Source organism: Vipera berus (genome assembly GCF_964194415.1).
Source record: "Vipera berus genome assembly, chromosome: W".
Lineage (NCBI taxonomy): Eukaryota > Metazoa > Chordata > Lepidosauria > Squamata > Viperidae > Vipera > Vipera berus.
This window is the reverse complement of record NC_138210.1, coordinates 65,364,083-65,385,770: the sequence shown is the minus strand read 5'-3', so window position 1 is coordinate 65,385,770 and position 21,688 is coordinate 65,364,083. Positions and strand designations below refer to the sequence as shown.

The window sequence follows — 21,688 nt, the reverse complement described above, 5'->3', positions numbered from 1 at the left end:
CATCGCCCTCTGTGCTCGCACAGAGAGGGCCTCCTCAGGGTGCCGTCGGCCAGACAATGTCGGCTGGCGACCCCAGCCTTCTCTGTGGGGGCACCTGCCCTGTGGAACCAACTCCCCCGGGAGCTCCGGATGGCCCCAGACCTTCGGTCCTTTCGTCGTGACCTTAAGACGTACCTTTTCCAACAGGCCGACCTGGACTGATGATAATGGGGTTTTTAATTATGATTTTAAATGTTTTAAATTGGTTTTAGTGGGACTTCGACATAATTTAATTCTTTTTTAATATTTGTATTTATTGTATTTTATTGTTGTTTAGCTGCCCTGAGTCCTTCGGGAGATAGGGCGGCATACAAGTCTCATTATAAATAAATAAATAAACAAACAAACAGCAAATCCTGCTTTTTTCTTCCCTAGGAGAGATGCCACATCAACGAGAGAGAAGTCAGCAATCCTGTCCCCTGTTTTACTGTATTGCTCCGGAATTCCTGTCCAGCTTAGAATTAATTCCCAGTTGTAACTCCTCTCCTGGGGCCCCTTGGCGTAAATACTACATCACAGAGTTCCTTCACCATTGACGCCAGTAATTTCGTTTGGGGAACAGCCAGAGTGAAGAAGTCGGCTGTGCTATTTTAGAGGGAAGGGCAAGGAAGATGCCATTCATTCAGAGGGAGGAAGTGAAAGAGCTTAGGACTCCGGATAAGACTCCTTGGAAGGGCACCATTAGTGCACACTGCCCAGAAGAAATAAAATTGAGCCATAAATCCAGCAAGAAAGACAGATAGGTGGAAGTTGTGAGTACCACGAACAACTGAGGATGGTGAGGGAACATGTTTTTGGAAACTGATGAGGAGAATTGAGTTTTTTAAAAATGGAGGGGAGAAGGATACAGTTACCCGTTTCCCCAAAAATAAGACTGGGTCTTGTATTAATTTTTGCTCCAAAAGATGCACTAGGTCAGCTGACTCAGGAATTCTGGGAGTTGAAGTCCATAAGTCATAAAAGAGCCAAGGTTGCCTACCCCTGCGCTAGGTCTTATTTTTCGGTTAGGTCTTACTTTCCAGTTAGGCCTTATTTTTCAGGGAAATACGGTATTAAACGCATCCATCTGGCTGACGATTTTAACTGGGGCTTATTTTGGGGGTAGGGATTATATTACAAGCATCCTGAAAAATCATGCTAGGGCATACTTTCCAGTTGGGTCTTATTCTCAGGGAAACACGGTAGCCCTTGACGTATGACCTCAATTGAGCCCAAAATTTTCCATTGCTAAGCAAGACAGCAGTTAAGTGAATTTTGCCCCATTTTACCCCATGGAGGTTTTTAAGAGGAGATTTGTCTGAAATGGCATAAGATTTCCTGCTTGAGCAGGGGGTTGGACTAGAAGACCTCCAAGGTCCCTTCCAACTCTGTTATTCTCTTAAAATTTACAAAATGGTGGACACCACACATGCCATCTTGTGGATTTGACTCACAGAGAGACACCGTGGATGCTTCTGTTTGTAGTTAATAACATTTTGACAATTCTCAAACTTTAGACCCAAAAGCACAGGACAACTCAAGAACATGGGCTAATGAGACAGCAAGAAGTAACATTTATTTAGTTATCCTAAAATTGACTAGAAAGAGATAAATCTCTGTGTGTATCTGTGTATATTATATCACCAGCAGCGCTGTCTGCAATCTTAATTAAAAAGATGATGTTACTTAGTCGGGTAATGAAATGTCTGCAAGCAAACAACAAAGCTCAGAGCTCATCAAATATTCCTCTTAATTAAAAAGAGTAAGCTGACCTGCTTATATAGAACAAGAGTTTAGTTTCATACCTGCTAAGTTATTGCTAGATTCTGAAATATCCAAAAGAGAGTTTGGGCATTAAGGAAAATAAGCTAAAATGATAATTTAAAGGAATGCACAAAGAATAATATAACACTTTTGGAATAGTACGAATCAAAAGCACTATCACAAAATTGGGATGAGTTATTGGGCAGAAAGGATGGTTCATTTGTTTAAAAATACCATTTTAGTGCATAGGAATACAGTACATCCACACATGTGGCTTGCAGGATTCTTGGAATGGATCTCTAAGAAACATGGTTTAAGGTAAATTGAGTGAACAACCAATCACAGTTGAGCCTTGAGTAAGTACTATGCGTGAACCCATAAAACGTACCTACAATACCAAAAGCCAACTTTGACTCACAATTAGAGAGAGAATTCTTGAATATTCCTATTATACAATACTATATTATTCAATATTGATAATATTCACATTATTTAATTGATAGGTAAATACCGTATTTTCATGAAAATAAGCCCTAGCATGATTTTTCTGGACGATTGTAATATAAGTCCTACCCCCAAAATAAGCCCCAGTTAAGATTTTCAGCCAGATGGACACATTTAATACCGTATTTTGCCCAAAATAAGACCTAACTGGAAAATAAACCCTCAGGGAGAAGGGTGGCATATAAATTTAATAAACCATAAACCATATGTCTTTTGGAGCAAAAAATAATATGAGACCCTGTCTTATTTTTGGGGAAACATGGTATATATTTCAAGCAGACAGCTAGAGTTGTCTAACTTTCTTACATTCCTAAATACTGCAAAGGACACTGGGTTGTGTTTTAAGAAAGATGTTCAATTTACACTTCAGTCAGTTGCCATATAGACAGACAACAACTGTAAGATGACTTTGGTTTGACCTGGATCTCAAAGATGGAATTAGACATTAGTTCCTTCCATCAACCCCCCCCCCATCCAGTCAGAAATGATGAAGCTTTTAGGATGAGAAGCGAAACGTCTTCTTCCTCAAAGAAAAAACATAGTCCAGTTGCCTCTCGAAAAAAGCACCTTTTGGACAATCATGTCCTGGATGACTAAGAATCTCCATAGATATTGAGACAGGCAACAGTTATCTAGCATCTCTCTATCCTGGGAATTCCTTTTAAGAAGGGGCCAAAAATATCTGGAAGAGTGCATCTTGTATACTCCTGATTCAAAATCTTATGCAATCTGAGACTGTGAATCTCTTTGCAAATGTCAGGCTCCAAAAATGGGAGAAGCTAAAGTGGTTGTTTTTTTTAAAAAAATATTGTTGTTGTTGTTACACTTGGTTAATAACTCATAGGAAAAGAAGGAAATGAATGGGCTGTTTAATGTGTCAGATTCAATTAGAAGAGGTGTTTCAGAATCTACAGGAGCAAAAATCTGTGACTCATTGAAGGAGCCATGTCATTTTCATCGAAGCAGCCATGTCATTTTCTGAGCCATGTCATGCTGGCTCAGGAATTCTGGGAGTTGAAGTCCACGAGTCACAAAAGAGCCAAGGTTGCCTACCCCTGTTCTAGGGTAATACAGCTGAAGGAGTTATCCACTATAACCTAGGATCCTGGAAACAGACATGATTGTTTGAATACGTAAATGCTGGGTTTGAGGGTTCCCCGGTGTTTTCTGGGCTTGTTAGTTTTCCTGCAGACCTTTCATTGCCCAGACTAGGCAACTAACTACTGCTAGTCAATCAATGGACACTGAAACGTTTGCAAGAAAACAACCAAGTTCAGAGAACGCCATGGTCCCTTCATTTCAACCCTGAGTTAGAAATATTCTCCTTAAGAGAAGCTGGGTTTCCGTTCCTTCACATCCCACACCCATCTTCCAAACAAAATCCAAAATGCTGGATTGCTCTAACAAGCAAGCAACTAATAATACAGGTAGTCCTTGACTTATGACTACAACTGAACACCAGATTTCTGTGGTTAAGTGAGACAGTTGTTCGGTGAGTTTTGCTCCAATTTACAAACCTTTTTTTTTTGGCCATATTTGTTAAGTGAATCACTGCAGTTGTTAAGTAACAAGATTGTTAAGGGAATCTGACTTGTCAGAAGGTCACAAAGGCGGATCACATGATGTTTGGTTCTGATAGACGAGGACTCAGAGTGGTTTAACAATGAACGAGTTTATTGAATACACAAAGTCAACTGGCTAACTGTCAAATGTTGCAACCTTTTATATGAGAAGTGTGTGAACTGTAACCAATCAATGGAGTCTATTTTCCCGCTCCTAGGTTATTGCAACCAATGAATGCACCTTAATTTCCCGCTCTAAACCCTGCTATGCTGCAATCTGTTTGCAATCTGTTAAGTACCTTGTTAATAACTATTTACATACACAACACCCCTTACCCCCCAGTTGATGTTATTTCTTTACAAAATCCTTTAAATATTTTGGTGGCCTATGTATTCTAGAAGGGTATCTGTTATTCTGGCTGCTAGGGACCTCTCTTCCTGATTGATTGCTTGGCTGCATGTCACTATTGGACCTGGGCTCTGGGTTGCTAGGCTCTGATGTTTCTCTGCTGCTGTTTTGTGTATTAGTTTGTGTTTGAAAATCAGTGGTCACTGGCCTACTTCGCAGGGGTACCTCCCAGTCAATTTGACTAAATTGATGTTGTTGTTGTTGGGAACCAGGGGATGAGATGTTTTGCCATTCCACTACCGCACTTTCTAGCATGTTGTTATCCCTGAATCTGGATGTACTGTTTCCCCCCAATATACTTTGGTCCCCCTCTACTGGCAAGCATCCACTGGATCTCTTCCTCAGCTGATCTATGTGTCTTTTACAGATCCTATTCCCTTCCCCCTCAATAGTGTACGATAGGGGACCTAAGATTTCAGTCACCACCCCGGGAATCCATTTATCCCCTTGGCCGTAGTTCCTGGCCCAGATCAAATCCCCCACTTTAAATGTTCTGTTAGGAATGTCCAATTCAGTGTTTGATTGAAGTCTGTCAGGGTGTAATCTGTCCAATTTGGTAGTCAGTTTCCTGCCCCACCTCATTTCAGCTGGACTTTTCCCTGTAGCAGAACATGGGGTCGTGTGTTGGGCCAACAAGACCTCGGCCAGTCTCTGATGCCAGTCGCCCCGAATGATTCTTTTTAAAGCGTCCTTCGTGGTCCGCATGTTCCGTTCAGCCAAGCCGTTGGTGGATGGGTGGAAGGGTGCTGATGTCTTATGCTTAATCGAGTTGGCCTTGAGGAAATCCTGAAATTCAATAGATGTGAATTGTGGCCCATTATCAGACACAATTAAATCCGGCAACCCATGAGTGGCAAAGAGGCCCCTTAATGCCTGTATTGTTCTTCCTGAAGTTACTGAACTGACTGGTACTACCTCTAGCCATCTAGAGAAGCTGTCAACCACTACTAGAAATGTTAACCCTTGGAAAGGTCCAGCAAAATCAATATGAATCCTGGACCAAGGATTCCTAGCTAACTCCCACTTATGCGTACGGATGTGCTGTTGTTCAGGCCTAGAACGTTGGCACAGATGGCAATTGGCAACACATTCCTCAATGTCGTTGTCCAGTCCTGGCCACCACAAGTGACTCCTAGCCAACGCCTTCATCCGTACTATTCCAGGGTGTCCTTCATGTAATTCTAGTAAAATAGCTGATTTGTGAATTGCTGGAATAACCACACGATTTCCCCAGAGTAAGCATCCCAAATGAACTGATAATTCATCCTTCCTTCTAAAATAGGGCCTGTATTTTTCGTCCGGGTTGGCATTTGGCCACCCGCTCATGACCCAGGCCAATACTCTCTTTAAGGTGTGGTCCTTATTTGTTGCCTCAGCTATGTCTTTAGCAGTTAGGGGTAAATCAGGAATATCCTGTAGGGACATTATTTGTCCCACAGGTGCAGGGTCCTCCTCTGTTATGCTTAGGGGCAATCTGCTAAGGGCGTCAGCGTGTCCCATGTCCTTGCCCGGTCTGTATTGGAGGGAAAATGAGTATGCTGAGAGGAAAATGGACCACCTCAGCATTCTGGGCGACATAATTTGGGGAGTCTGTTTATCCGTGGTAAACAGTCCCAACAGGGGTTTGTGGTCAGTCAGTATGGTAAAGTTCCTACCATAAAGGTAGTCGTGGAACTTTTTTACTCCTGCCACTATTGCTAATGCCTCCCTGTCTATCTGAGCATAATTCCGCTCTGCCTTGGTCAGTGTCCGGGAATAATATGCAATGGGTCTTTGTATTCCTTGGTTGTCTAAGTGGCTGATCACAGCCCCTACACCATAAGGCGAAGCATCGCACGCCAGATAAATTGGTTTGTTTTCTATAAAGTGGGTTACAGTTGATTTACTGGAAAGAATGTCTTTTAACGTTTGGAAACTCACTTTGTGTTTGTTCAGCCATTGCCAGGGAGTCTTCTTATCTAAGAGTCTGTGGAGGGGTTCTGCAATGGCAGCCTTGTGTGGCACAAACGTGTGGTAAAAATTTACCAAGCCAAGGAAGGCCTGTAGTTCCGCCTTGTTCCTTGGTTCAGGGGCCCATTTTATTGCTTTAATTTTGTCAGGGGTAGGGTGGATTCCACTTTTGTCAATCCTGAACCCCAAAAAATCAGTGGATTTAACCCCTATACTACATTTTTCCTTTTTTAGTTTCAATCCAGCCCTCCTAAATCTGCCCAGTACCTGTTCCAGCCGCTCTACTAACATTTCTTCATCTTTTCCAGCTATCAGGACATCATCAAAGTAAGGGCATACACCAGGTATGCCCTTTAAGGTCCTCTCCATCACTTCTTGGAAGATGCCTGGAGCAGCTGCAATACCAAATTGCAGTCTGTGGACCCGGAACGCCCCCTTGTGGGTAACTATCATCTGTGCTTCTGCAGCCTCTTCAGAAACAGTCAACTGTAAGTACGCATGCGCCAAGTCTAACTTGGCAAACATGGCGCCGTCCTGGATCGTCGCGAGGACCTGCTTCACCGTCGGGACCGGGTAAGCATGCTTTTTCATTCCAATGTTCAGGGTGGCTTTGTAGTCAGCGCAGATTCTCACATCCCCATTGGGTTTTAGGGGTGTGACAATCGGCGTTTCTCACAAACCACCCTCAACAGGTTCTAATACCCCTTGGCCTACAAGCCGGTCGAGCTCGGCCTCGATTTTTTCCTTTAAGGCGAAAGGTACCCTTTGGGCCTTAAGCCTGATTGGTTTTACTGAGGGGTCTAGGTTAAATTTAATTGGGGGCCCTTTGTACTTCCCCAAAGATCCATCGAATACGTCTGCAAATTCATTGCAGACTGATTCGAGGGTCTTCTTCTTAATCACTGAATTTATCCCCCCGATCCAAATGCCCAGGGCAGGGAACCAGTTAAGTCCAATTAAACTAGTCCTATGTCCCTCCGTAACAATTAATTCTAAGACCCCCTTAAATCCCTTAAATTTAACGTTAAGGCTGGTCTTCCCTTTTATTTTTATGGGGCTTTTTTGGAAGTCAGTTAATTGAATATTTGTTGAACTAAGTGGAATTCTTCTTCCACTTATTTGTTCAATCCTCTCAAGGGTTTCAGTGGAAATTATTGACACTGAAGCCCCTGAGTCAATTTCCATTCTGCAAGGGACCCCTTGCAGCTGGACTGTAATTTTTAATTTTCCTATTGGAAAATTGTGACTTTTCCCCTGTCTCCTCCGGTTGACTCGCGCAACCTCCCCTAGATTTGGGACTTTAACCCGGGGTTTAGGGGTCTCCTTGCCACTGAAATTAGGGGTTACCTTACCCTCGGGCCACACATCGACTTCGTGAAGGCGGTTGTCACGAGCACGGCTCCTACAGATGGCCTGGATGTGGCCGGTCTTGCCGCATGCCCTGCACTTTGCGGTTCGGAATCGGCAAGAGGCGCGGGGATGGTTGCCGCCACAGCTGCTGCACCGGTTCTGGTTGTCGATGTCTCGCGGTTTGGCTGCGGTGTCCCTCCATGGTCGTTGTGCCCCCGTCGCTTGTCTTTGCGGAGTTGCGGTTTGTTGACGGTGGGCAGGTTCAGGCCCTTCACTTCTGGGTTGTCTTGGCGCCATTTTTCCGAATCGCCTGGAGACTTCAGCGATATCTTCCTCCCACTGCTGGTCCACCTCCCCGCAGTCCACATAGCCCTCTTGATTGATCTCGGACGTTGCTGCCATGCTGCTGCGGGGGGGGTCGCGATACCCGGTTGACTCGTAAGTTAAAAGTTCGTCGATCACTTCCTGTAAATCGCCGGTGGGTTTGGCGATTATTCTGTTTTGTAGCTGCTCATCACGCAAGCCCAGTACTACTCGGTCCCGAATTCTAATTTCTAAATTATCGTATTTACATCGTACTGCGGCTTCCCTGACGGCAGCGACAAACTTTTGTATGGATTCTCCCGGTCTCTGGTTCCTCTTCTCAAAGATGCGCCGCCAGAAGAGCTCGGATCTCCTGGGTGTAAAGTGGACCTTTAGTTTGGCTAGGAGGTCGGCATAAGGCACGCTTGAGACCGGTTGCGGTTGACACAGTCCGACAGCGATTCGGTAAACCGGTGTGCCACAAATCGTTAGTAAAGCTGCCGCTTTTTTACGGTCGTCTGTGATTCCGTTCACTAACAGGAACCCTTCGACTTGTCCGATGTATTCTTCCCAATCCTCGGGGAAGTTTGGGTCGAATTCCTTCAATGACCCGATTTGCGCCATTCGGAGAATTTTTTTATTCTGCCGCGGCCGCTCGGTTGACTGTGACTCGTTCTGAATTTGCCGCCTTTGCGCGACAATTCCGCCGATTCTCTGGTCTTCTGTCTATCCCACCTTCGTCGCCAATTGTTTGGTTCTGATAGACGAGGACTCAGAGTGGTTTAACAATGAACGAGTTTATTGAATACACAAAGTCAACTGGCTAACTGTCAAATGTTGCAACCTTTTATATGAGAAGTGTGTGAACTGTAACCAATCAATGGAGTCTATTTTCCCGCTCCTAGGTTATTGCAACCAATGAATGCACCTTAATTTCCCGCTCTAAACCCTGCTATGCTGCAATCTGTTTGCAATCTGTTAAGTACCTTGTTAATAACTATTTACATACACAACACATGACCCCTGGGACATTGCAACCATCATAAATATGAACCAGCGATCAAGCATCTGAATTGTGATCATCTGACCATGGAGTTGTTGCAATGGTCATAAGTGTGAAAAAAAAGGTCAGAAGTCACTTTTTCAGTGCCGTTGTAACTTTGAACGGTCGCTAAATGGCTGTAAGTTGAGGATTATCTGTATATAAAATCACAGTAGAAAAAAGAATAGAAGTTATTCTTAAATCCACAAATGTCAATTCGGAGAGAAAAGGAAAAACATCCAACCAGTCTTACAAACAGCGCAGTTAACTCCGAGTGAATTATGAAAAATCAAATGCATAATGCTATCATTTTCAACCTGAGATCCATAAATTCTGTTAAAGATTTGTCTATGTCAAAAATAAATCAAAATGATTTATGGCATTCTTGGAAAGGCTTTTGAGTGGAGAAGAGATGAAATGTTCTCTCATATAAGGTTTCCTTATATGGACATTTGTTGAAAGAAGAGACGTCTGAATGGAGGATTTATGGATTTAAAAGAGGTTAAAGAGGCAGGAAAAAAATTAAGATGGCATTTGCTGGATGGGAAGAAGGCCGGAAGTCATAATTCTATCTTTTCCTTCTCTTTTTACATTTCATTTCTTTTTTCTTACTTTCCATCTTCTTTTTTCTGCTGTTTGTTTTTAATTTTTTTATAATTTATTGTACTAAAGGTCTGGTTATTACTTGGGTGGGAAACAGCTAGGAAATCCCAGGTTGTAGACTCAACTGAGAAATTGGAAGGGCTTCCTAAAAGAAGCAAGGGCTAGCTAATTCTGGATTTTTGCCATGAAAAACATTTTATAAACCCACTAATCAGAAATCCAAATAAATTCAGTAGAACTTACTCTTAGGAAAATCAGATCAGATTGCATCGAAAACTGTATTTTTCAGCTAGGAACATCATAAGAAACAGTAATGTATCCTAATAAAAAATGTAACTGACAACTTACAACCACTGATTTTGTGACTGCTCAAAGTTACAACAGCACTGAAAAAAGTGACTTATGGTTGGTTTTCACACTTATGACCAATTACAGCATGGTCATGTGATCGAAATTCAGGTTCCTGGCAATTGGGATAGATTTATGACAGTTACACTGTCCCAGAATCGTGTTTGTATGTAACCATTTGTAATTTTCCCAGCTGGCTTCTGAAAAGTACAGGCAGTCCTTGAGTTATGACCACAACTGAGCCCAAAATTTCTGTTGCTAAGTGAAACATTTCTTAAGTGAGTTTTGCCCCATTTTACGACTTTTCTTGAATCATTGCATTTGTTAACAACATGGTTGTTAAGTGAATCTGGCTTCCCCATTGACTTTGCTTATCAGAAGGTCACAAAAGGTGATCACATGATCCCGGGACACTGCAACGATCATAAACATGAACCAGTGGTCAAGCAGCCAAATTTTGATCATGTGACCATGAGGATGCTGCAATGGTCGTAAGTGTGAAAAACGGTCATAAGCCACTTTTTTCAGTGCCTTTGTAACTTCAAGCAGACACTAAATGAACTGTTGTAAGTCGAGGACGGCCTGTAAAGTCAATGGGGGATGCCAAGTTTTGCTTAACAATCACATCATTCATTTAACAACCATGGAAAAAAGGTCGTAAAATGGGAGAAGACTCACTTAACAAATGCCTCGCTTCGCAAAGATAATTTTGGGGTCAATTGTGGTCGTAAGCTGAGGAGTACCTATATTCACGTTTTGTAAACCATCCTTTTCTCTTTCTCTGCTAAAAAAAGGAAGAATCTGCCACTTGAGGCCCAAAGAAAGAAAGGCCAACCTCTTCCTAGCCATGAAGGGTGAATGCTTTTCACAGCAATTCTTACATTTCTCTAACGGAGGCGGGAATGTAAGAGCCAACACTTGCTGTTATTAAAAGACGATTTAAGCCTTTTGCAACCGGATGCCTTACAGATAAGTGGGCACTATAATATTCAGCCGCAGCCAGAATAATAATTGAGACACACCTTTATGATGTACTCATCCGTTTAGCAAAAACGAACATCTTATTAGACAAACCAGATGTTTAGTCATTTAAAAAAAGTATATGTCAGGAGTAGGCAACCTTAGCTCTTTTATGACTCGTGGACTTCAACTCCCAGAATCCCTGAGTCAGCATGGCTGGCTCACAAATTCTGGGAGTTGAAGTCCACGAGTCATAAAAGAGCCAAGCTTGCCTACCCCGGTATATGTACAAAGTAGCGGTGAACCAGTTTGGTGTAATGCTTAATCCAGTCTTTCTGAACCTTGGCAAGCTTAGGATGTGTGGACTTCAGCTCCCAGAATTCCCAAGCCAGTCTGCAACCTTAAAATGTGTGGACATCAACTCCCAGAATTCCCCAGCCAGCCTGCAAATTTAAGATATAGAGACTTCTCTAGCATTTGAATAAGTATTGATGTGATATTTATATTGCTTGTAGTTATTTTATAAGAGTTAAAGTGCGATAGATTTAATAGCTTATTGTTGTTTGCATAAGGTAGATTATGATTGTTTGTATTTTTATACCTTGTATTTAGCTCTGGGAAGTCGGGGAGGGGGGAGGGGGAAGGGAGGGAGGCGTTGGGGAGGGTTGGGGAGAGGGGAGGGGGTTGGGAGGGGTTTTGTTTTGTTAAAAAAATGTATTGTAAAACTTTTCAATAAAAAAAAAAGATATGGAGACTTCCAGTTCCCAGGAAAAAAAAATTGTCAAGAAAATTGTAGAGTCTAGTCCAGGCAATTGCCAGGAGTCAAAAACTGACCCAAAGGCAAAAGTATAGCTAATTAAGAATCCTTTAGCCTTTCCTTGTGGAAAGAGGTTTGTTCCATTCCAAAGATACCACAACTATTCAGAGCAGAGCAAGTGTGGTTGCCCTGCCATAATACAATATCATTTTTGGTCTTTTCCATTGACTTCTGCCACCAAAATATCCCCTTTTCTGTTGCAATACAGGTAGTCCTTGACTTACGACCAGAATTTAGCCCAAAATTTCTGTTGAAATATTCGTTAAAAGTGAGTTTTGCCCCATTTCATGACATCTCTTGCCACAGTTCTTAAGGAAATCACTGCAGCTGATAGGTTAGAATCTGGCTTCCCCATTGATTTTGCTCCCCAAAAGGTTGCAAAAGCGGATCACGTGACCTTGGGTCACAGCAACAGTCATAAATATGAACACAGTTGTCGAGCATCTGAATTTTGATCACATGATCTGTTGTGATTCAGGGTCAGCCTGTGGGTTCGGCAGTTGGGTCGGACGACTCAGAGGAGGAGGAGGGGGGTGTTGAAGACCTTGCTGAGGGGGTTGAAGATCTTGCTGATGAGAGCCCTCAGCCAGGCCCCTCCCACTTGGTCACCACGGAGACCCAGCTGTGTGAGCCTGACAGCGTGGATGAAGATGACCCACAGCTGGCCCTGTTCAAGGACGCCCAATGCAGGAGGCAGTCAATTAGGAGTAAACAGAGGAAGGCAATGGGGCTCCTCGGAAGGAGGCAGAGAGAAGCCACGCCCTGAACTCTATATAAGGGGAATGTGTGGGAGGGCTGGTTTGCTGAGGGCAACCGCTTGGATAGTTCCTGTTTCTTAAAGCTCCTGTTTCTTGGTTCGTGTCTTGTTTGTTTTTGTAGCTATAAATTTGGCAGGCGTAATTCCAGCCTCTTGCCTTCTTGTAAAAGGGGTTGTCCCTGCCTTTTCTGCAGGGCCGGTAGCAGGCTGGTACAGAACATGATCATGGGGATGCTGCAGAGATCATAACTATGAAAAAGGTCCATGAGCCACATTTTTCAGTGCCGTTGTCACTAAACAAGCTGTTGTAAATTGAGGACTACATGCACGTTCAAGCAATGCACGTAGTTTAACTGTACATGGGAAAGACCTTACAAGACAGAACAAACAGGAATGGTCAGATAAGAGAGGCATAGCCCTCAGCTGGACAGTGGATGGAGTAAGAAGCTCAGAAGGGACCCCCTCTCGTTTCTTGAATTGTACAGGTAGTCCTCGATTTACAACAGTTCATTTAGTGACTGTTAGAAGTTACAACGGCACTGAAAAAACGTGACTTACGACCTTTTTGCACACTCTTTGTAGCATCCCCATGATCACATGATCAAAATTCGAACGCTTGCCAACTGGCTTGTACGTATGACAGTTGCAGTGTCCCCTTTTGCGACCTTCTGACAAGCAAGGGGAAGACAGATTCACTTAAGAGCCGTGCTAACAGCTTAACAACCACTGTGATTCATTTAACAACTGTGATAAGAAAGGTCGTAAAATGGAGTATGACTCAGTTCCTTGCTTATTAAGTTTGGGCTCAGTTGTGGTCATCGAGGACTACTTGTAAAAAGCGACTGGAATGAAAAGTGTATTTTCAGACTTGCAAAATTGTGTTAAAAGCAGTTTTACAATAAAGTGATGAGGATGTTGTTATCGGTTTAGCCGTGTTCGACTCTTGGCGATTCTATGAGCCAGATCTCTCCACACATTCCAGTCTTGCACTACTATACAATTATTATTATTATTATTATTAATTTTATTTATATACCGCCCTTCTCCCGAAGGACTCAGGGCGGTGAACAGGGCAGATGTATAAAATACAAAAAATACAAAAGTTAAAAAGAATTAAACATAATGCCCGAGGTAAAAAACAATAAATACAAATATTAAGAACAATAAAATACCCAACCCACCCCCCATCAGGCCAAGCGGGCTTGTTCAAACAAATGCGTTTTCAGATCGCGTCGGAAATGTAATTATTAAATAAAGTGTAATTATTTTATCTGGTTGTATTTCTTGTCAAGTTTACCTGGTAAGGCTGCCACTTAATCAACACAGATAAAATTCTAGTGGTTACACTCCCACGCGCTAGATTTTTATTAACCTTATTATGTTTCGTGGCTTAGCGAAAACCCTGACCAAAATATTACGGTCCAGAAAATGCATGAAATAGTTCAGCAGATTAAGAAAATGAGTTGATGGATTTCTAAGCTCTTTCTGTGACCCAGAGAATCTGAGAACTTCCTGTTGATATGTGATTGTAAATGAGATCTGTGTTTTACGTTTCCACTCATCTATCCCAAACTGGTTGTGGTTGCCTAGGCAACGTATTGTGTGCATTCCGATTGTTTTTAATAAATGGTGGGAAAGAAATCTTTAAACAGCGTTAACAACAAATTTGATCCAACAGATTTTGCACGCCGTGAATCAAATTTCACCGGGATTTATGCCATTCACACGATGGTATTACTGTGCAAATGATATCAGTGGACACAAATGATGTAATCTGTATCATTTGCCATGATCTGACATTGTTTCTGATTTAATGGACAATCACAAATATTGGAACTTCCTTCCCCCCTCTCCAATTGGTCTGTGTTTCTGTGCATATACAGTAGTCCTCGACTTATGAGCCCAATTAAACCCAAAATTCCCATGGCTACGTGAGACAGATAAGAGAATTTTGCCCCATTTTACAATTTTTTCTGGCCACAGTTGTTAAGTGAATCACTGCGGTTGTTAAGTTAATAACATGGTTGTCAAGTGTTACGGTTCCAATTTCCCCATTGATTTTGCTTGTCAGAAGGTCACAAAAAGAGTTCACATGACCCTGGGACAGTGGAACCGTCATAAATATGAGTCAGTCGCAAAGTGTCTGAATTTTGATCACATGACCGTGGGGATGTCGCAATGGTCATAAGTGTGAAAAATGACCATAAGTCACTCTTTTCAGTGCTGTTGTAATGCTGTTGTAATGAACTGTTGTAAGTCAATGTTGAAAACTGATCAAAGAGAGAAGCAACCTGGAATTAAGGAGAAACTTACAGTGAGGGCAATTTACCAGTGGAACAGCTTGCCTCCAGAAATCATGGGTGCTCCATCACTGGAGATTTTTAAGAAGAGACTAGACAGTCACTTGTCTGAGATGGTATAGGTTCTCCTGCTTGAGCGGGGGACTGGACTAGAAGACCTCCAGGGTCCCTTCCATCTCTGTTATTCTATTCTATTCTATTCTATTCTATTCTATTCTATTCTATTCTATTCTATTCTATTCTATTCTATTCTATTCTATTCTATTCTATTCTATTCTATTCTATTCTATTCTATTCTATCCTATCCTATCCTATCCTATCCTATTCTATTCTATGGACTTACACCTGTACACACACATATCTATGCATAATTCTAAAAGGGATTTATGCAGCAGTATCACACTGAACTACGATGGGGACCTCTTCGGAAATCCTAAAGATGTAGGCTAGATTAGGAATTTTTTTTAAAAAAAAGATCCTGGAAGAAAGCAACAGCAAATCATGTCCATAATGCTGTGAAGAGCTTGAGTTGATCAAAATTGTATTTCTCATAAAGCTATGGAAGGTTAGAGCTGCTTTGCAGAAGACTGGGAAATAGTAGATTGGTAGGTTGCAATAAGAAGTTAAAAAAATAAGACTATGATTTGTCCCTAAACAGGTAGTCCTCAACTTATGACCACAACTGAACCCAAAATATACATTTGGTAAGTGGGTTTTCCCTGATTTTATGACCTTTCTCACCACAGTTGTTAAGTGAATCACTGCAGGTGTTACATTAGTAACATGGTTGTTAAGTGAATCTGGCTTCCCCATGGACTTTGCTCGTCAGAAGGTCTCAAAAGGGATCACATGACCCTAGGACACTGCGACTGTCATAAATATGAACCAATCGCAAAAGTGTCTGAATTTTGATCATGTGACCATAGGAATGCTGCAACAGTCGTAAGTGTGAAAAAACAGTCGTAAGTCACTTTTTTTCAGTGCCATTGTAACATTGAATGGTCACTAAATGAACTGTTGTAAGTTGAGGACTACCAGTGGTTACATGAAGAAGTGGACAAATACCATCCAATCTCTAACTTTCCCTTTTGGGTGAAGCCTGTTTAGTAAGCGATGGAGCGGCAGCTACACAAGTTGCTCTCGGCTTACTACTTTCATTTAGTGACCGTCCAAAGTTACAATGCCATGGGAAAAAGTGACTTATGACCACCGTTTCAGCATCCCCATGGTCACCGTGATCAAAATTTGGAGACTTGGCAACTGGCTCATACTTACGACGGTTGCAGAGTCCCAAGATCACCTAAATCACCTTTTGGCACCTTTCGACAAGCTAAGACGTCAGAGGTGTCAAACTCAATTTCATTGAGGGCCGCATCAGCATTGCGGTTGCCCTCGAGGGGCCGGGTGGGTATGGCCAGGGTGGGCGTGGCCTACTGGGTGAGCATGGCTAGAGTGCGTATGGCCTACTGGGTGGGCGTGGCCAGCTCTACATCGTTCGCATGAAGGGTGCTTATGGGGGCCTGGGCAGGAGTGGGACAGATCTGAGGGTCTCTGGCAGAAGGAGGGTCTCTGGGCCAGGGCCAAGGCAGTGGGGGCCGTTCCCTCCCTGTTTCCAGGATGGCTTCACGGGCCACATGAAACCACTTCCCGGGCCGGATCTGGCCCCCGGGCCTTGTGTTTGACATGTCTGAGCTAAGTCAATAGGAAAGCCAGATTCATTTCACAACCACATTACTTAACTGGACATATGCAGTTATTCACTTAACAGCCGTGGCGAGAATGGTCATAAAAGGGAGCAAAACTCACTTAATAACTGTCTTGCTTAGCAACAGAAATTTGGGGCTCAGCTGCAGGGATCAGAAATCATATTGATTGCAGTCATGGGTGGTGAACGAGGCTAGGAGGGAGATGGATGGAAGTTTTACTTTTTTCAATTTGGCTGAAATGAAAGGAGGGGGGCGTGTCAATCTCGGCAAAGGCTCTGCTGTAGATCACAGATAAGGGGGACAGATGGGCAGCAAAAGGCAAGCAGTTGGAAAGAAACAGCAGGAAAAAAGGAGAGCAAAACTGAAGGAGATAAAAATAAAAAAAACAACCCCCCCCTCTTGTTGCAACGTAAACAATCATTCTGCAAATAAATCAAGAGCAGGAGTTTCATTCCCTTTGAAGAGAGTACATTGTCTATTTCTTCTGGGTTAAAAGCTGCAATTGTTCAATCTCTCTGGAGATTCTCAGTCATCCATGTCATGAATTCATGGTTGTCCCAAAGGTGCTTTTTTCCAGAGGCAACTGGACTTTTTTTTTGTTTTTCTTTGAAGATGTTTGGCTTCTCATCTGAGAAACTTCTTCAGCTCTGAAGAATGGGGGGGGGGGGAGAGAGAGATGGGTGGGATGGATCCAGCCAGAGCTGAAGAAGCTTCTTGGATGAGAAGCCAAACATCTTCAAAGAAAAACAAGGAAGTCCAGTTGCCTCTGGGAAAAACTGCAATTGTTCAGAATACAATAAACTCCCGGTATTCTGTTAAACTAGAAGGAAAGTGTTGCTAATGGACTTGTGCTATTCAGGAATTAAAAGGATTTTAAGGATTTGTTTATAGATAAGAAATGAGATATGGGAAGAAAAGATGATTTGTTGTAGTCAAGGTGATAAGTTACTAAACTTGTTTATACTTGTCTAGAAGGGGGGGCATTTGCCCAGATTCGCCTGGTACACCAGTTGCGCCCCTTTCTGGACCGAGATGCCCTACGTACAGTCACCCACGCACTCGTTACCTCCTGTATAGACTACTGTAATGGTCTCTACATGGGGCTGCCCTTGAAGACCACCCGGAGGCTTCAACTGGTGCAGAGTGCAGCTGCACGGGTAGTGATGGGAGCACCCCGATACTCCCATATTACACCCCTCCTGCGTGAGCTGCATTGGCTACCGGTTGCCCTCCGGGTGAGATTTAAGGTGATGGTTCTTACCTTTAAAGCCCTACATGGCTTAGGCCCGGGATACTTGCAGGACCATCTGCTGCCGGGAACGAATTCCCATCGCCCAGTACGCTCACACAGAGAAGGCCTCCTCAGGGTGCCATTGGCTAGATAATGTCGGCTGGCGACCCCCAGGGGGAGGGCCTTCTCTGTGGGAGCGCCAGCCCTGTGGAACCAGGGCCCAAGATCTCCAGTCCTTTCGCCGCGGCCTCAAAACAGTCCTTTTCCACCTGGCTGACCTAGACTACAGGGATTTTAATTATGTTCACAATTCTAACTCTATTCTTTAATTTATTTTAATTTATTTCAAATTTTTATTTTTTATTTACTGTACAGAGAGGCCTTTAAGTTTTGTTGTTGTTAGCCGCCCTGAGTTCCTCGGGAGATAGGGCGGGATATAAATCCCATTAATAAAATAAATAAATAAATAAAGTCATTTTTTTCTATACATAGTTCTTTTTCTTTGCAATATTCTTATTTTTTTTTTCTCTTTCTTTTCTGTTTTTCTTTCTGGTATTTTCTGCACCTTCTATTTTTTTGTATTTTTATCTTTGAAACTGGAATTCTTAACAAAATCACGACTTAAAAAGCAGAAACGCCGATGCAGAGATAGCTTGCTTTCCTGTTTCCTTCTAACTCAATTTTGAAGACCATATAGGAGCTGTGACCAGGAGGGCTTTTGCCCAGGTTCGCCTGGTGCGCCAGTTGCGACCCTATCTGGACCGAGATGCCCTACGCACAGTCACTCATGCGCTCGTGACCTCCCGTTTGGACTACTGCAACGCTCTCTACATGGGGCTGCCCTTGAGGACCACTCGGAGGCTTCAACTGGTGCAGAATGCGGCCGCGCGAGTTGTGATGGGGGTCTCCCGATACTCCCATGTAACACCTCTACTCCGCGAGCTGCATTGGCTTCCGGTTGCCCTCCGGGTGAAATTCAAGGTGCTGGTGATGACCTATAAAGCCCTACATGGCTTGGGTCCGGGATATCTGAGGGAACACCTGCTGCCGGCATCAAGTTCCCTTCGTCCAGTGCGCTCCCACAGGGTGGGTCTTCTCAGGGTGCCACCGGTAAGAGATTGCCGGCGGGTAACACCCAGGGATAGGGCCTTCTCAGTGGGGGCGCCTGCCCTTTGGAACCAGCTGCCAGTGGAGCTGAGGACTGCCCCCGACCTCCGTTCATTCCGCCGGGGCCTGAAGACCTGGCTCTTCGAGCTCTCTGGCCCAGGCTGAGGATTAATCTTATTTTAACTGGGGTTTTATTTATGCAGGGACAAATATAATCTTTTTTAAACTTGGTTTTTTAACTTTTGTATTTTTGGTTTTTAATTACCCTGTAAACCGCCCTGAGTCCTTCGGGAAAGGGCGGTATATAAATGTAATAAAATAAATAAATAAAATAAATAACTCACTCTCCTATCCTTGAACTGTAACAACCTTCTAAAATTGGGAGCCGCCACTGAGAGAGGCCTCGGTGCTCTCTGAACTTGGCTGTTAGCATTTCACATTCTAGCTGCATTTCAAAATGAAAATGAAAGCAGCGTTTTCATTTTCTGCAAAAGATAATACACTTACTTAATGCTCTCTCTCTCTCTCTGAAGCTCTTAAATTAAACAAACAAACAAACAGACACTGCAAACAACTGATTTTTACGTTGGAAACAGTGCCTAGGTTTGGCTAACACAGACCGATGCACTGAATTAATTCATTTACTGGGTTCTTACCCTCCTGCTACCTAAAACCAGGCAAGTTCAGCGTAGTGGCAGAACCACTACCACAGGATCTAAATAGTCAGATGTGTGGTGATAAAGATCAACAAGAATATTCAGCCCCAGAGGGATGAAGCAGATTGGTAGGGAAAAGGGGGAAAGCTGAGTAGTTAAAACAAAAAACCAACACAGAATTATTTTATGGCAGGGTTCAGGGTGATGAAAATTGCACAGAGGGAGAATTTTGATAGATCCTGGAGGCTGCTTTTCAGCCTAGGAGTGAAAAAAGGAGCTGTCAGCTCCATTTTGTGACTGACCAAAGAAAGCGAGCAGGCGGGCGGCAAAAGCATGTTTCATCGCTGCAGGACCAAATACAGAACAGTAAGGAGGAAAAGCAAGGCCTGTCATCTCTAGGCTGTCAGGCTCTGCTTGCAGACTGGGAGAGAAACGAAAGTGGAGGGGGTTCTAACAGGAACCCCCCACCCTCCTTTATGCTACATTTCCCAGGGCCCTGTTTTCGCTCTGCACTACCGCATGGCTAAAGCAATTGCTGAAGGAGACATAGGGCAGAGGGAGGGGAGCGGATCTTCCCCCCCTTCTCCCCCCCCCCATCCTGTTTGAGGCCAAGTGGAGCGGTCCAGATTGTACCCCCTCTGGCCTTCCCACACAAAGGCATTTTCAAGATCCTCCCATTAGGATCCCTATATATCCTTTTCATCCCTGCAACTAGCGTGTTTTTGTGTGTGTCTGTCTGTGTGAGTGGCTGGGTAGGGGGTGTTTGCAATTGCCTGCTGGAAAATCCTCCCGTTTGGGTGGACAGGACAGGGAGCCTTATAGTTCAACACATCTGGAAGGTTTGGGTTTGGGAAGAGGGGGTTGGTTGGGATTTGGGAGGGTGGGGGGAGACTGCATAATCACCCACAATGCACCGCAGCAGCATCTCAACCCCCCCCTCCCACCTCCAAAGATTCAGCCCCTCCTGAACACCGAAAACATCCCAGTTCTTCATGGCGCACGGGAAGAGGGGGCTTTGCAAGGACCCCCCTCTTCCAAAAGCTTCCCACGCCCCCCACAAGAACTTTTCAGCCTCAAAATTCTTGCACCCAAGCAAGCCGCTCTCTCTTCAACATCATCTTTGGGGGGGGGGGCAAGGGGAACCCACTTGATATGAAGTGCCCCCCCCCTCTGATTTTCTCATCTGTGAACCACCAAAACCTCTTTCCACCACTCAGCTTTCCGGAAGTCCATGCAAAGAAAACTTCTGCCTTAGCAGAATCGCGACACACACCCACCCCACCCCCCCCCCCAAAAAGAAAGAAGTTAGCGTTTGAAGCAAAACCCTTGCCAGGACCCCGTTCATTCTAACCCCTTTCCCTGCAGGCTGGCTGGAATAACAAAGACCCTCCCTTTCTCCGAGTTTGGAGGATCGTCGCCCCCCACCGCTTCCCCCTGCCTTGCGGGGTTATCCGATCATCCCAGCCGGCACCCCGGCAGATCTAGATCTCCATCCCTTCAGGTGATCCGCTGGCTGGGATCCCTCCCCCCGGACTTGGATCGCAAGGGAAATCGCGATCCCCAAGGGGCGTGAGCGATGGAGCGAGAAGCTGCGAGAAGCAACCGACCGGGATCCGCGGCCAGGCCAAACTCAGCTTAAGCCAGTGCGTCCTTCCCTTCCCTCCAGCCCTCCAGCCGCGTCGGTCCCAAGCCCAGCCCCCTACCGAGAACCCAGTCCTCAGCTTCTCCGCCGACCCCTCCGCCCGAGCGGGCGCGGCTAGAGCTTACCTGGACTTGCTGGCGGCGGCTGAGCCTCGGCTGGTGGACGAAGGGATTGGGGGCGGCCGCGGCCGGCTCGTCCTCCTCCGGGGCCCCCCGGTTCGAGCCGCCCTCCATAGCCGGATCTCCCTTCCAGCCTGGGATGCGTCCCCAAGGCCGGAGCCCGGGGCCTGGTCGGGGAAGAGGACGGAGGATGGCGAGACGGAGGGAGCGGGCGGCTGGAGGGACACCCTGGCACCGGAGCGCGGCGGCGGCGGCGGCTGGAGGGAGCCAGGATGCTAAGGAGGGGGCGGGGCTCGGCGCGGTCGTCCCGGCGACGGACTGGCTGGGGGAGGGACTTTCGCTTTGGAGGGACCGGATGGAGGAGAGGAGGAGGAGGAGGAGGCGGCGGCGGCGGAGGAGGAGAAGCGGACTCGGCATCCCTGAGCAGCGCTCCGTCCGTCCGTCCGTCCGTCCGTCCGTCTTTAAATTGCTTTAAGAAGAAATGTCCCGACGGTTAGAACAATGAATCAGTGGAACAACCTGCCTCCAAAAGTTGTGAAT

General features: G+C 44.7%; 1 protein-coding gene across 1 annotated transcript in view; it reads right to left on the bottom strand.

Annotated features, from left to right (window-relative positions):
- The window catches only part of LOC308676734 (lysophospholipid acyltransferase LPCAT4-like), a 44,548-nt gene extending 23,096 nt beyond the window's left edge, over positions 1-21,452 (bottom strand). Inside the window, exon 1 of the mRNA XM_081342739.1 lies at positions 21,155-21,452. Within this exon, the coding sequence (XP_081198865.1) occupies positions 21,155-21,262 (108 nt within the window). The 5' untranslated portion in view covers positions 21,263-21,452. The remainder of the gene's footprint in view (positions 1-21,154) is intronic.
- Between the last annotated feature and the right edge of the window lie 236 nt (positions 21,453-21,688).